The 12457-nt window shown below is 42.7% G+C and overlaps 1 protein-coding gene across 2 annotated transcripts; it reads left to right on the forward strand.

The window, feature by feature from the left end:
• Window positions 1–1319: 1319 nt before the first annotated feature.
• On the forward strand, window positions 1320–12389 carry LOC120037725 (aconitate hydratase, mitochondrial-like). 2 transcript variants are annotated; one of them, XM_038983712.1, is made up of 16 exons: window positions 1320–1369; window positions 2907–3049; window positions 3311–3569; window positions 5018–5110; window positions 5376–5534; window positions 5671–5821; window positions 5986–6090; window positions 6242–6333; window positions 6449–6581; window positions 6775–6932; window positions 7031–7216; window positions 7314–7592; window positions 7849–8040; window positions 8169–8301; window positions 8697–8818; window positions 8938–12389. In XM_038983712.1, exons 1-16 carry the CDS (start codon window positions 1334–1336, stop codon window positions 9067–9069), a joined length of 2373 nt encoding a protein of 790 aa, XP_038839640.1. In that variant the 5' UTR covers window positions 1320–1333; the 3' UTR covers window positions 9070–12389. The 2 variants fall into 2 exon arrangements, with proteins under 2 accessions (XP_038839640.1, XP_038839647.1); XM_038983719.1 differs by having other exon boundaries at window positions 6449–6554.
• The last annotated feature ends 68 nt before the right edge of the window (window positions 12390–12457 follow it).

Consider the following 12457-nt stretch of genomic DNA (forward strand, 5'->3'; position numbering starts at 1 on the left):
GATTGAACAACGATGGTAAATAATAAAATGCATTTTCTTTATTTTTCTCCACCTATGAGCCACACAATTACATCCATGGCTCTGCAAAACCAGAAAGCGAAATCCTAGTTAAGTTGGCGAACGGATATTTGTAACTCCAAGTAAGTACTGTGCCATTGCTAAAAATATAAGCGGTGATAGCAACAGAGTCCCTATTGGCTGAGAAGGGGGAGGACCCGTATTTTATTGGGCTGCAAGGGTGTCCAGTCAGCAAGTAAGTGATATGACATTTTGCAGGAGTTGTGGGTAATGTCGTTCCAACCATATAGCGTTATTTACAATATTTGCTTGAACTTCCCGCTGAGACTTGTTTTGGGAAATCATTCTGCAGATAAAATTACATAAGGCTGTAAAGTTACCATGTAAGATTGGCATGGTTTCTACTTTTTTCTACTTTCTCCCCCAGAGTGAACTCTACTTTTCAAAAATTAAGAATTGTTTTCTAACTGTTGATATAATTTTTGGGGTATTTTTATGTTATTTTACATGCTATATTTTTTAATATGCAACAACAATCTATAGCCACATAAGGAGAGTGATTAAAAATGAAAATATTTGGACACATCATTGGACCAGGACAGGTACTGGAAGAAATATACTGAGTAATGAGTTTGATTGAAAGTAATTATTATAATTTGTTTTATAGATTCCAAGTTCTCTGTCAAAATACCTTCTTCAGGAACTTCATTATATTACTGCTGTGCCACATCACGGCCATTGTCTTCAATGGTTTTGTCAGACTATATATAGGCTACTATGAAAATATGTCCAATTAATTTGCATCAGTAAAACTCATGGGGCGGCAGGTAGCCTAGTGGTTAGAGCGTTGGGCTCGAATCCCGGAGCTGACAAGGTAAAAATCTCTCGTTCTGCCCCTGAATAAGGCAGTTAACCCACTGTTCCTAGGACGTCATTGTAAATACGAATTTATTCTTAACTGACTTACATAGGTAAAATAAAATAGACCCTTTTAAACTGTAAAAGTGCATCAACTGTACGCTAACTAGGCATAGTTTATTATAGGGAGCTGATGACAACAACCTTACAGATAAGTACTAAACAAAAACATCAACATCTTACATTATTGGAACCACTTTAATTATTGGAACCACTTTGATAATTGTATGGAAATATTATATTTTGACATTGCGTTATTAGAGTCAGTCGTAAGGATTCACAGCGCTATACACTTGTAGGCAGTTTTAACACACCTGTCAGGACAAAAATAATGGACACGTTTAAATTAGGGTTCCTGACGTCACCTGACAGCAACACAGCTTTGTCAGTGAACAAAATGGCGTCCTACTGTATGACTGTCACTCGGCTTCGGGTAAATACAACTTTATTTTAATATTAATAAATATATTCAACACTATGCATCAACTACAAATGTTAAGTTAAAAATGAATTACGAGATATTATTGTCCACAACGATATTTTTTTTAAAATCATCAATATTGTAAACAATCCATCTTAGCGACTATGTCGTTTGGTCGCGGTGTCCCAGTAGACTGTTAACGTTACTAACTAACGTCTATAAGTTCGTCTGGGAAGTGTATAATAACGCTTTATCTATAATGCTGGTATACAATACCATGTGTTGTCGAAATGCAATAAATTGGATACTTCAAATTGCACCAAATGTCCAGTTGTTTGCAAGGTGATTCAAGGTTACTGAAGTTAAGTGCGCACTTGTCTGATTTCCACGCCTAATAACAGATTTAGTCAAATCACGATGTCGGACAATGCGGCACCACATTTAGAAATTTAATTGAACATGATAGGATCTTATAAAAACCTAATGAAATTATGTGAATGGACACTGTCCAATACTGTTCTGCTACGTTTGTAAAGATATTTGACCAATGGCCTGCTAATATGAGGTAGATTAATATTTGATTCGGCAAATTAACATTACTGATTTTTCTCAGTTGGTTGTGATATTCCATTTGCTTACGTCTTTTCACTCTAGATAACTCATGTTAGACAGACTGATTAACATCTTATTGAGGATGATTGGCTGTGTTGATGATGCAATGTTGAAAATCATAGCCACGTTAGGCTACTTGAGCTGTCACAAAATTGTTGTGCTAATGTGTAGGGATTAGGGGTCTCCTTTAGGGCTAAACACTAATTTACCCAACACTTAGGCTACTCATTCTAAACTTTAGGTGCTGTGTATTTTGGGAAAATGAGTGACAAGTAGCTGGCTGACAGATTTACTTAGTTAGTGTAATGCAATGATCTAGTCTTTACTTTATTAGTCTTGCTGTCAGTCTCCATTGTGTCGGAGGTGATGGAACATAAAAGTCACATGGAGATCACACAGATTGTAGATGAGTCATTTTATGGTGGCCTTGTTTTATGTTGTTGTGTTTCTTTACTGTTTTTTTGATTGGGCTTTGGTATTCTTCAACTAGCATGAAAATCCATAATGCTGTCTGTCGGGGCCTCTCTGTTGATAATGTCAACATGTTTACTTGAAATGACCCCCATAATAACAGAGCCTAACACTTTGAACATGAGTCAAGTGAAACTTTATCTTGTTCTCTGAGAGTATGAATCCTATATGTCTCTGTTTAAAATTTCTGGTCATTAGGCTATAGAGTAGGTCGGGAGAATTCAACTCTTACCCTACAATGTCTGGAACCTGCTGGTTTTCTGATCTACCTGATAATTGCACCCACATGGTACAGTAATGAGAATGCAGTGGAACTGGCTTTGAGGTCCAGAGTTGAGTTTGAGGAGACTAGGTCCTATGTTTGCAATGATTAGGAACTTTAAAGCCCCTCTCCTCTTCCATGATGATGAACATGTTTCCAAGTTTGATGTATCATTACTAAAAATGTACCCCCCCTTTCCTTTAGCTTGTCCTTGGAGAAGGGGCAAGGCGCCTCCATGTTTCGGCAGCCTTCAATGCCAAAGCCAAGGTGGCCATGAGCCGCTTTGAGCCTGGCACCAGCATCAGCTATGAGAAGCTGCATGAGAACATCGACATTGTACGCAAGAGGTCAGTAGCTGCCTTTCCAACCTCACACCCTGCGCTCCTCAGTGTTCCTCTGTTAATAACCACTACTACTATGACATGCCCATTACAACTGCTCACTAAATCCTTTGACATGTTAGCGTGTTGACTTCTCATGTTCAGCCACACTGAGCTAACTTTAGATTACAAAGCATTTCTCCTAGTGAGTTAACCTTTTTAAAATGTATTTTAGAAGTTGAATTCTAACCACACTGGCCTCCAATCCCCGCCCTCCTCTCACCTCAGGCTCAATCGCCCCCTCACCTTGTCGGAGAAGATTGTGTACGGTCACCTGGATGACCCTGTGGGGCAGGACATCGCCAGGGGCCGCACTTACCTGCGTCTGCGTCCGGACCGCGTGGCCATGCAAGATGCCACAGCCCAGATGGCCATGCTACAGTTCATCAGCAGCGGCCTGCCCAAGGTGGCTGTGCCCTCAACCATCCACTGTGACCACCTGATTGAGGCGCAGATCGGAGGCGTCGAGGATCTAAAGAGGGCCAAGGTCAGTAGGGAGCAGAGGAAACTCAAGGGCCTGTCCAGATGTTTTTGCGCTGTCCAGCTGATTTCTGTTGGCTGAGATTTAGGGTGTTCTAGAGGGATCATATTTTCCATGGTATCACGAGTTCCTAGGGGTAACCAAAAGTTTATTTAACTTTTATTTAACTAGGCAAGTCAGTTAAGAACAAATTCTTATTTACAATGACGGCTTACCATAAGTATTGCATTGGGGCCAAGATGACCCAAATGAGAGGGAATGTTGGTTAACTGCTACACACACACACAGCATCACATTATATTTTTAGACAAAGCGAAGCCCTGAGGAATATTTAGCATGGGTGACACTTACTACATCCAATTGCACAGAGGTCAAATTGAGGGACAGGGATTAAAGGGGAATTAAGGTCTGCAGCCAAATATGTGCTGTGAAGGTTACATAAAGGGGACTTGAAAATAAAGGGGAGCCGCACACTCTAGGAGCTCAGATGCAAAAATGTAATATCCAACATTTCGACAGCCAAGCTGTCTTCATCAGGGTATAATTACAAACACTGCGTGATGACTCGTTTATATAGTGTCAAAAGACACACAGGTGTCTGTAATCATGGCTAAGAGTGGCCTAATATCATTGGTTAATTCTCAAATATTAAAATGGCATACAAAGAACAGCATACAAATGGATAGCATACGATCATAGATTCATTTTAGACTACACAAGCTTACAAACAATTACAATGGCAAAGTCACAATAATCACAAGAATGGCTTCACATCAAAGTCTACGTTGAGACCGAAGGGAGCAAGGGTCTTTAAGATAAAGATCCAGGCAGCCTCTCGTTTTAACAATAAATTATCAAGGTCACCCCCTCTCCTAGGGAGGGTGACATGTTCGATGCCAATATAACGCAGAGACGAAATCGAGTGGCCTACCTCCAAAAAGTGGGCTGCAACTGGGTAAATAAAGTTTTTGCACCTAATGGTGCTAAGATGCTCTGAGATACGTACTTTTAATTCGCGCTTTGTTTTACCCACATTTTTACCACAAGGACAAGTTATAAGATAAATAACTGCCTTAGTGGAGCACGTAATAACACCTTTGATTGGGATCGATTTCCCTGTTTGTGGGTGTTTGAAGGATCTGCATTTATAAGTGCCATTGCACTTGTAATTTCCATCCAGTAGGGGCGCAAATAGACGTTGTTGAGGAATATCTTGGGGTGGTAAATCAGAGTGTACCAATTGGTCTCTGAGATTTCTGCCCCGCAAGAATACGACCAAGGGAAGGTCCGAAAACACATTACCGAGACTATCATCTGATTTTAGAATGTGCCAATGTTTGTGAACAATTCCCTTAATTTGTTCAGAGCGCTTTGAATAGCGGGTAGTACCAGCTGAAAATATATTCTCTTCAACTGACACCCCAAACTCTTCTCCCTGGTCCTTTTTAATCCAGGATGTGAATCAGGAGGTTTACAATTTCCTGGCGACAGCTGGAGCCAAATATGGGGTTGGCTTCTGGAAACCAGGCTCTGGAATCATTCACCAGGTACTGGAACTATACTAGTACAATAAAGGATAACTGGTTAGATTGAGCTGCCATGAGACTAATTTTGTATTTGAACAATATCCACTTCTGAACTTAGATTAACAACTAGATTGGAGCTCAGGAATACTGCTGTGAAACGAGTAGCAGAATACATTGTTCACTCATGATATCAAACCTGTTATACATTCAGATATTGATGTTATTGAGATCAATACGTCAAAGGATTGTTGTGCATTGGCTAACAGATTTCACTTACCCTTGACAGATACTTCTAGAGAACTATGCCTACCCAGGAGTCCTGCTCATTGGCACAGACTCCCACACACCTAATGGGGGCGGCCTGGGCTCCATCTGCATCGGAGTGGGTGGTGCTGACGCTGTGGACGTCATGGCTGGTATCCCATGGGAGCTCAAGTGTCCCAATGTGAGCTGCTATGACAGTGAACCACCTCACTACATTCCCTTCACCCACTCATGTATCTATCTCCTTCCTACATGTATAAAAAAAATTAAAAACAGACCTTTCACAAATGTAGTAGTAACTCCATCCTCCCCATCAGGTGATTGGAGTGAAGCTGACTGGTAGTCTATCGGGCTGGACCTCTCCCAAGGATGTTATCCTGAAGGTGGCTGGGATCCTGACAGTGAAGGGGGGCACTGGAGCCATCGTGGAGTACCATGGCCCAGGCGTCGACTCCATTTCCTGCACCGGTGAGGCCAAAAGATAGTAAGGTTTACCTGAACTAGTGAGTAAACTACTCTACGCTGTTTGTTTTAACACTGCTTGTTTCAGTTGAGTTTGTCCAGTGGTTTGGTCTTGATTTGGTGCTAGTTTGCATAAACTTGATGTGACTTTTCCCACCTCCTGGTTGCAGGTATGGCAACTATCTGCAACATGGGAGCTGAAATTGGGGCCACCACCTCTGTTTTCCCCTACAACCACCGCATGAAGACTTACCTGAATAAGACTGGACGTGCAGGTTAGTACTCACAATAAGACATTCTGGAATATTTTTAAAGCCTGTTATTTCACAATATGTTCCGTGTCAGTCTCGCAGCCACTGATGCACATACAGCATAGTCCCTTAGCATTTTTGTATTCTCTTTCGGACTTTTTCCATCTACTTTCAGACATCGCTACCCTGGCTGACGAGCATAAGGATGACTTGGTCCCTGACAAAGGCTGCAAGTACGACCAGGTCATTGAGATCAACTTGAGTGAGGTGAGTCCACTCTGTTATTAGGCTGACATCCATTACTTGTATTTATAGAATATCTTTTCAAGAAATAACACACATTGTCAATGTTAACTGTTTGTCTGTCTTCTGTCCCTGGCAGCTGAAGCCCCATATCAACGGGCCCTTCACTCCTGACCTGGCCCACCCAGTGTCTGAGATTGGTGCTGTGGCTGAAAAGAACGGCTGGCCCCTGGAGGTCAAAGTGGGTCAGTATCAGCACCAGCAGTCACACGGTATCTTTAACACTCCCTTAAAAAGTATACATTTTGCTTGCTGTTAATATTCAAGGAAAGCCCTATAATAGGAAAGTACAGTAACATTTCATTATCATATATTTGCAGGCATATTTACATGACTGTAAAAATCACCTGCGTTTCTCCTGTCTTTATTAACCTGATTTCCGGTGGTCCCTTGTGGTCCCACTAGGTCTAATTGGCAGCTGCACCAACTCCAGCTATGAGGACATGGGCCGCGCTGCTTCCCTGGCCAAGCAGGCCCTAGACAAAGGCCTGAAGTGCAAGGCTGCGTTCACAGTCACCCCCGGCTCTGAGCAGATCCGCGCCACCATCGAGAGGGATGGCTTTGTGAGTTCAAACCTTTTGGGGAAAAAAGTCCATTGCCAAACTAGTTGCCCTTTACTTGATTTGTAGGTACATTCTTATGTTTGTTTTTTCTCCTTCAGTCTAAGATCCTGAGGGATGTGGGTGGAGTGGTCCTTGCTAATGCTTGTGGACCCTGCATTGGCCAGTGGGACAGGAAGGATGTGAAGAAGGGGGAGAAGAACACTATCGTCACTTCCTACAACAGGAACTTCACTTCCAGGAATGATGCCAACCCTGCCACTCATGCTTTCGTCACATCCCCTGAGGTACCAATAATTACAACACACACACACTTCTTATATTATGACGTCCACACTATGTCCCCCTGTAACTGCCTTGATAACCCTCTCTCTTCCTATACAGATTGTCACAGCCTTGGCCATCGCTGGTACCCTGAAGTTCGATCCTGAGACTGACTACCTCACCGCGGCCAATGGTGAGAAATTCAAGTTGGAGCCACCCAATGGCGACGAGCTGCCTGCCCGTGACTTTGACCCCGGCCAGGACACCTACCAACACCCCCCTGCCGAGAGCGGCTCCATTATGGTGGACGTTAGCCCCACCAGCACCCGCCTGCAGCTGCTGGAGCCCTTTGACAAGTGGAACGGCAAGGACCTTGAGGACCTGCAAGTGCTGATCAAGGTGAGGGAAGGGGAGAGGTGTAGAGGAGCTGTCAAGACAACTATATGATGAGGAAGGCCTCTTCTCACTGTTTGGCTGAGTTCTATCCTCCACCAAGGACCATGGTTGGAATTGAGAGGCCTTCAACAGTGGCATTACGTTCTAATTATTAGAGACTTAGAAACCACTGAGTTGGCAGATGGTTGTTCAGGCATGTGGTGCCACATTTGGATGGCCATTTACCCTACGGCCTCTTTTCTTCCTTCCTGTTCCGCAGGTGAAAGGCAAGTGCACCACAGACCACATCAGCGCCGCTGGCCCCTGGCTCAAGTTTCGCGGTCACCTCGACAACATCTCCAACAACATGCTCATTGGAGCAATCAATATTGAGAACGACGCGGTCAACAAGATCAAGAACCGGCTGACGGGAGAGTACGGGGGCGTGCCTGACGTGGCTCGCCACTACAAGGTGTGACAGACAGTAACTGTCAGGAGAGGACCTATAGAGGCTGTGTGCTGTTGGTTGGGCTGTCCCAGAATGACAATATTTAAATTAGAATCTGATTTTAAGAAATTTTCCCTTTCTGCTCCCGCCAGGCTAACGGTCTGTCGTGGGTGGTTGTGGGGGATGACAACTACGGGGAGGGCTCGAGCAGAGAGCACGCAGCCCTGGAGCCCAGACACCTGGGAGGCAGGGTCATCCTTGTCAAGAGCTTTGCCAGGATCCACGGTACGCTTAGATGTTACATGTGGAGTCACCAAGAGAGAGGAGAGGGTATAGGGGTGTGGCGGGGCATGTGGGTGGGTGGCATGAGAGGAAAAGCTTTTGGTGGGAACCTGCTCAATCTGAGACAGAGCTCATGTAGCTATCATGAGACCCTTTGCACAAGAGGGGAAACGTGGTTAGAAACAAGATCACCCACACACTTTGAATGTACACATTGTTCTCTATGACCTTGACTTGGCATGCAATGGATCTGCCCCGCTGTGGTAGAAGGCCTCTCTGTTTACACAATGGAGCTCGATATGAGCCAATTCCCAAAGCTCCCTCTTGTTCCCCACTTTCTTTTTTTTCTGTCTTGTTTTCTTTCTTTTCTCCTCATTGCCATTCTGTCCTCTTCTCAGAGACCAACCTGAAGAAGCAGGGCATGCTGCCCTTGACCTTTGCCGACCCCACCGACTATGACAAAATCCGCCCCGATGACAAGATCTCCATCACAGGCCTCGCAACCTTTGCCCCCGGCAAGGTGAGAGTCATTGACCATTCAGCTACCCAAATTAATTCCCGCCATATAATGGGGATGGGACTTGGTAGTATGTGTATTTTACACAGATGCCTTACAGGCCAGCTGTCTTTCTCCTCTAGCCCCTGAAGGGAGTGGTGAAGCACGGTGACGGCAGCCAGGACATCATCATCCTGAACCACACCTTCAACGAGAACCAGGTCGAGTGGTTCCACGCCGGCAGCGCCCTCAACAGGATGAAGGAGCTTCAGTAACTGAAGGGGGTCCGGAGGAGCACAGAGAGAGGCGGGCCTGGAGATACTGAGGGGGAGGGGCTGCCCAGAGGTGGGAAATGGGCGGTAGCAGCCTGCCTAGCGTTAACACACCCCATGCCGCTGTACAGATGAAACGCTTGCGCACACATACAGTATTACTGTCAAAGCTCACCCCACAGACAGGTAGAGCTGTATACGCACACATAAGCTCTGACATAACACACACAAGAACCCTTGTCTTTGTTTCAGCATAGCATTTAAGTGTTCCCGTTCTAGGCAGCACTGCTCTTGTTGGCAGTACTCCGTTTGTGTAGAAATCACATTTGTCACGCTGCTTGCCATTGACTGTAGTGCTGCAGTATTCAATTCACTCTTACCTCACAAACACACTGCTAGCTCTCCATATCTGGTCTGTAGCTTGAATCCTGCTCACATTCCTTTCCCTGTCGTAGTTGTGTTAAGCTGTGTACCTGGACCTCCACTTGTTTCCTCAACACAGACAGAGCTGGTTAACCCAGTTGCACATTTTAATTCACTGAATGTATCCCTCTCATTCCCAGGATTTGCAACTCTTGTTAGTTCAATATTACTGCTAGTGAAGATGAATGTGAATATTTGTTTAGTTAAGTCCACCATAGTTCTAGTGGGCCTCAGGAGCTGCACATTTTTCCTGTGACTGACCTGAATTGATCCGTTTTAGTTGTTGATTAGAGAGCAAGTCGCCTAACCTGGTTACCCAGGCCTAATAACTGTTCACATAGTAGATTAAAGGCATCAATGGAACCATTAGATTATGTGGCCCCAGGACCAGGTTGTAGTGACAAGGTCAATCCTTCTGCAGAGTGTAGTGTATGCATGGACTTTTTTTGTAGGGTTTTCCTTTTCTGATGTTTCTCTTGACCCAAAATCAATTTTAACCCACGGAATTTGGTGTACCGTTTGTCACTCTGCATTCCACACTTTAAATCTCTACCGCTGTTTTCTCCACATGCTCCATTTGTTTCTACTTGAGGGCTATTGCATGAAATTATATTAGATCCTAGCAGCCCTTTTCTGTGTGTCTCTGTAGGTGGGAGTAAAATGCTACATACTGCTGTGTTGTACTAGTCTTGCCATTACTTTCCATGTGCGTGTCCATATATGTTAGCTAGCTAATCAGACCATTGCCTGTCCATATCCCTGTCTGGCTTGGTGCTGCCCCTCTGTCCTTGCTAATTCCAGGGCTCCACGCACAGCTTGAGGGACCTCCTCTTACAAAATGAACGCACAATCTAGTGTCCAGACGGCTGTACACTAGCGCTATATGTAGTAGTATTGTAGACACTCATCCACGCTTTCACTTATGCATCGCAAATGCTGCACTCCATAGCATCTTAAAGCAAGGGTGTGATTTTTCATTTGAAATAACAGAATACAATGACAAATGTAATTTGAGAAATGTATACCATTATCTGATTCAAGTTATTACATTTGGCTAAAACTCTTGCCATTTTGTATCTACATTTTGCCACTTAAATGGTACATTGTGTGTTTGAGGATATTGCAGCTAAGTCTTAAAGTGTGACTGTTTTAAGTTGGCTTTGGGGGGCCATGACCACCTATTCGTTGTCTTCTCGTCACTAAGTACTAATTTACTTTAAAGTAAGTTAGAATCAAAGTATTCATGGGATTACTTTGGAGATTGGATTGGCTACTTCCATTAAATCCATTGGTCATGGTGCCAAGATGATTAATGTTGCTATCAAATCAACATTTGTTTTCATGTCAGTTTATTTTGCTTGTCAGTGATGAACTGAAGAGCAAACTGTCTCAGTTTTTGTAGTTGCAGTAGGGTGTAATGAAAATAGAAATGCAATGCCTATTTTTGTCCACTAGCATATGGTCTTCATTGACTTCAGTGACAATATATTCAGATGAATGGCAATAGCTCTGTCAAACCCAAATGTATATAAAGGAACTTGGTTTGGGCCTGTGTGTAAATAATGTGATATAGAGGTGTACATATGCAATATATTATAAAATGGAGAGAGGGTGGGCATTAGCCGCCTGGTTGAATGCAGAGCCTTTCGTTCTCTGATAAACCCACTGTATCAAACTAATCATTTAATCTCCTGTCAATTATCTTTTGTTAATCTGAAGCCTAAAATAGTTTTTCCATTCCCCCCCTCCCCAATCTAAGGGTTTCACAACTTGTCAAACAAATTAACAGGTGGTTGGAGGTTTTAAATGAAAGGTAAATTATTGTTGAAACACTAAAGTAGGGTTGTACTGTACATCTCAATGTTTTGTCGCTTTTGGACCTGTGCTGTACAGTGGTCTGTCTTTGTATGTTGCTCCCAGGTGAATGTTGGAGTTGTCAATGTAAAGGGAGAGACATGTCTAGGTTTTGTTTTAAAATTATTTGATGCAGATGAAGGAACCCCTGATTTGAAACAGGATTGGCTCCAGGTCGTTGCAACTTTAACCAATGTTGTATGCGGTTTAGAGCACATTAACCAACTTGTTATACTAATTCGTAATTTGCTCAACCTTAGCAAAGTTAACATGTTGCTGATGAATTCTCTATGATCTGTCTACTGAAGTTAATCGCCAAAGATGCCTCATGAAAATGCTCCATTGCATACTAAAACAAACATAAGTGTTGTTACAAAGGTTTGCCATTTTGTTTCATTTCTTCATGTCAATGAACCCCATGTTTGAGTATGAAGATGACCAGTGTAATGCCAGCAGCTTGAAGTTTGTCAGTTGTGTGGCTTTTAAAAATAAGTTAATACGGTCTTAAATTCCCAAGTATTTAATGCAGTTTCTAAATGGAACCGTTCCTTTGTACATTGTAATTCATAAGAATAACAGCCACCCGTGAAGCAGTATGCTTATACTGTGATGTAATATACAATATGTTGATCCCTGGTTTAAATCTGTAAGTTTCTGAAATGGTACTGTAACATGACAAAGCAAATGCTTAATTGTACTCATTTTAAGTTGTCTTCAGCAAATCCAAAACCTGAACTGCTTTGTTTTATTGGCCTAGCTATTTATTTCCCATTTTGTAACACTGTCAATGATTGACTTCATAAGAATGCAAATTTTGATCAGTCACTGCAAACAATTAAATGTAGAAAACCATTGACAGGCTTTATTTAATGTAATCTCAAGTGGTGAATTCCGCTTCACTGATTTCCATATTTGTTTTGATTTTAAAGTTTGTTTTGTATTAGGTGATTGGAATGCTTGCAGTTTCATAGCGTGCAAGATTGAAAAGAGATTTTAGGATATTTCCTGTGGTAAATTAATATTTAATAAATATGAATAAAATCTTTGTTCTAATTTCTTTATTTTGACAGTTTAATTAGATTTAATTCATCACTTTTTTATAGTTACTGTACCA

The sequence above is a fragment of the Salvelinus namaycush genome, chromosome 3 (genome assembly GCF_016432855.1).
Source record: "Salvelinus namaycush isolate Seneca chromosome 3, SaNama_1.0, whole genome shotgun sequence".
Classification (NCBI taxonomy): Eukaryota; Metazoa; Chordata; class Actinopteri; order Salmoniformes; family Salmonidae; genus Salvelinus; species Salvelinus namaycush.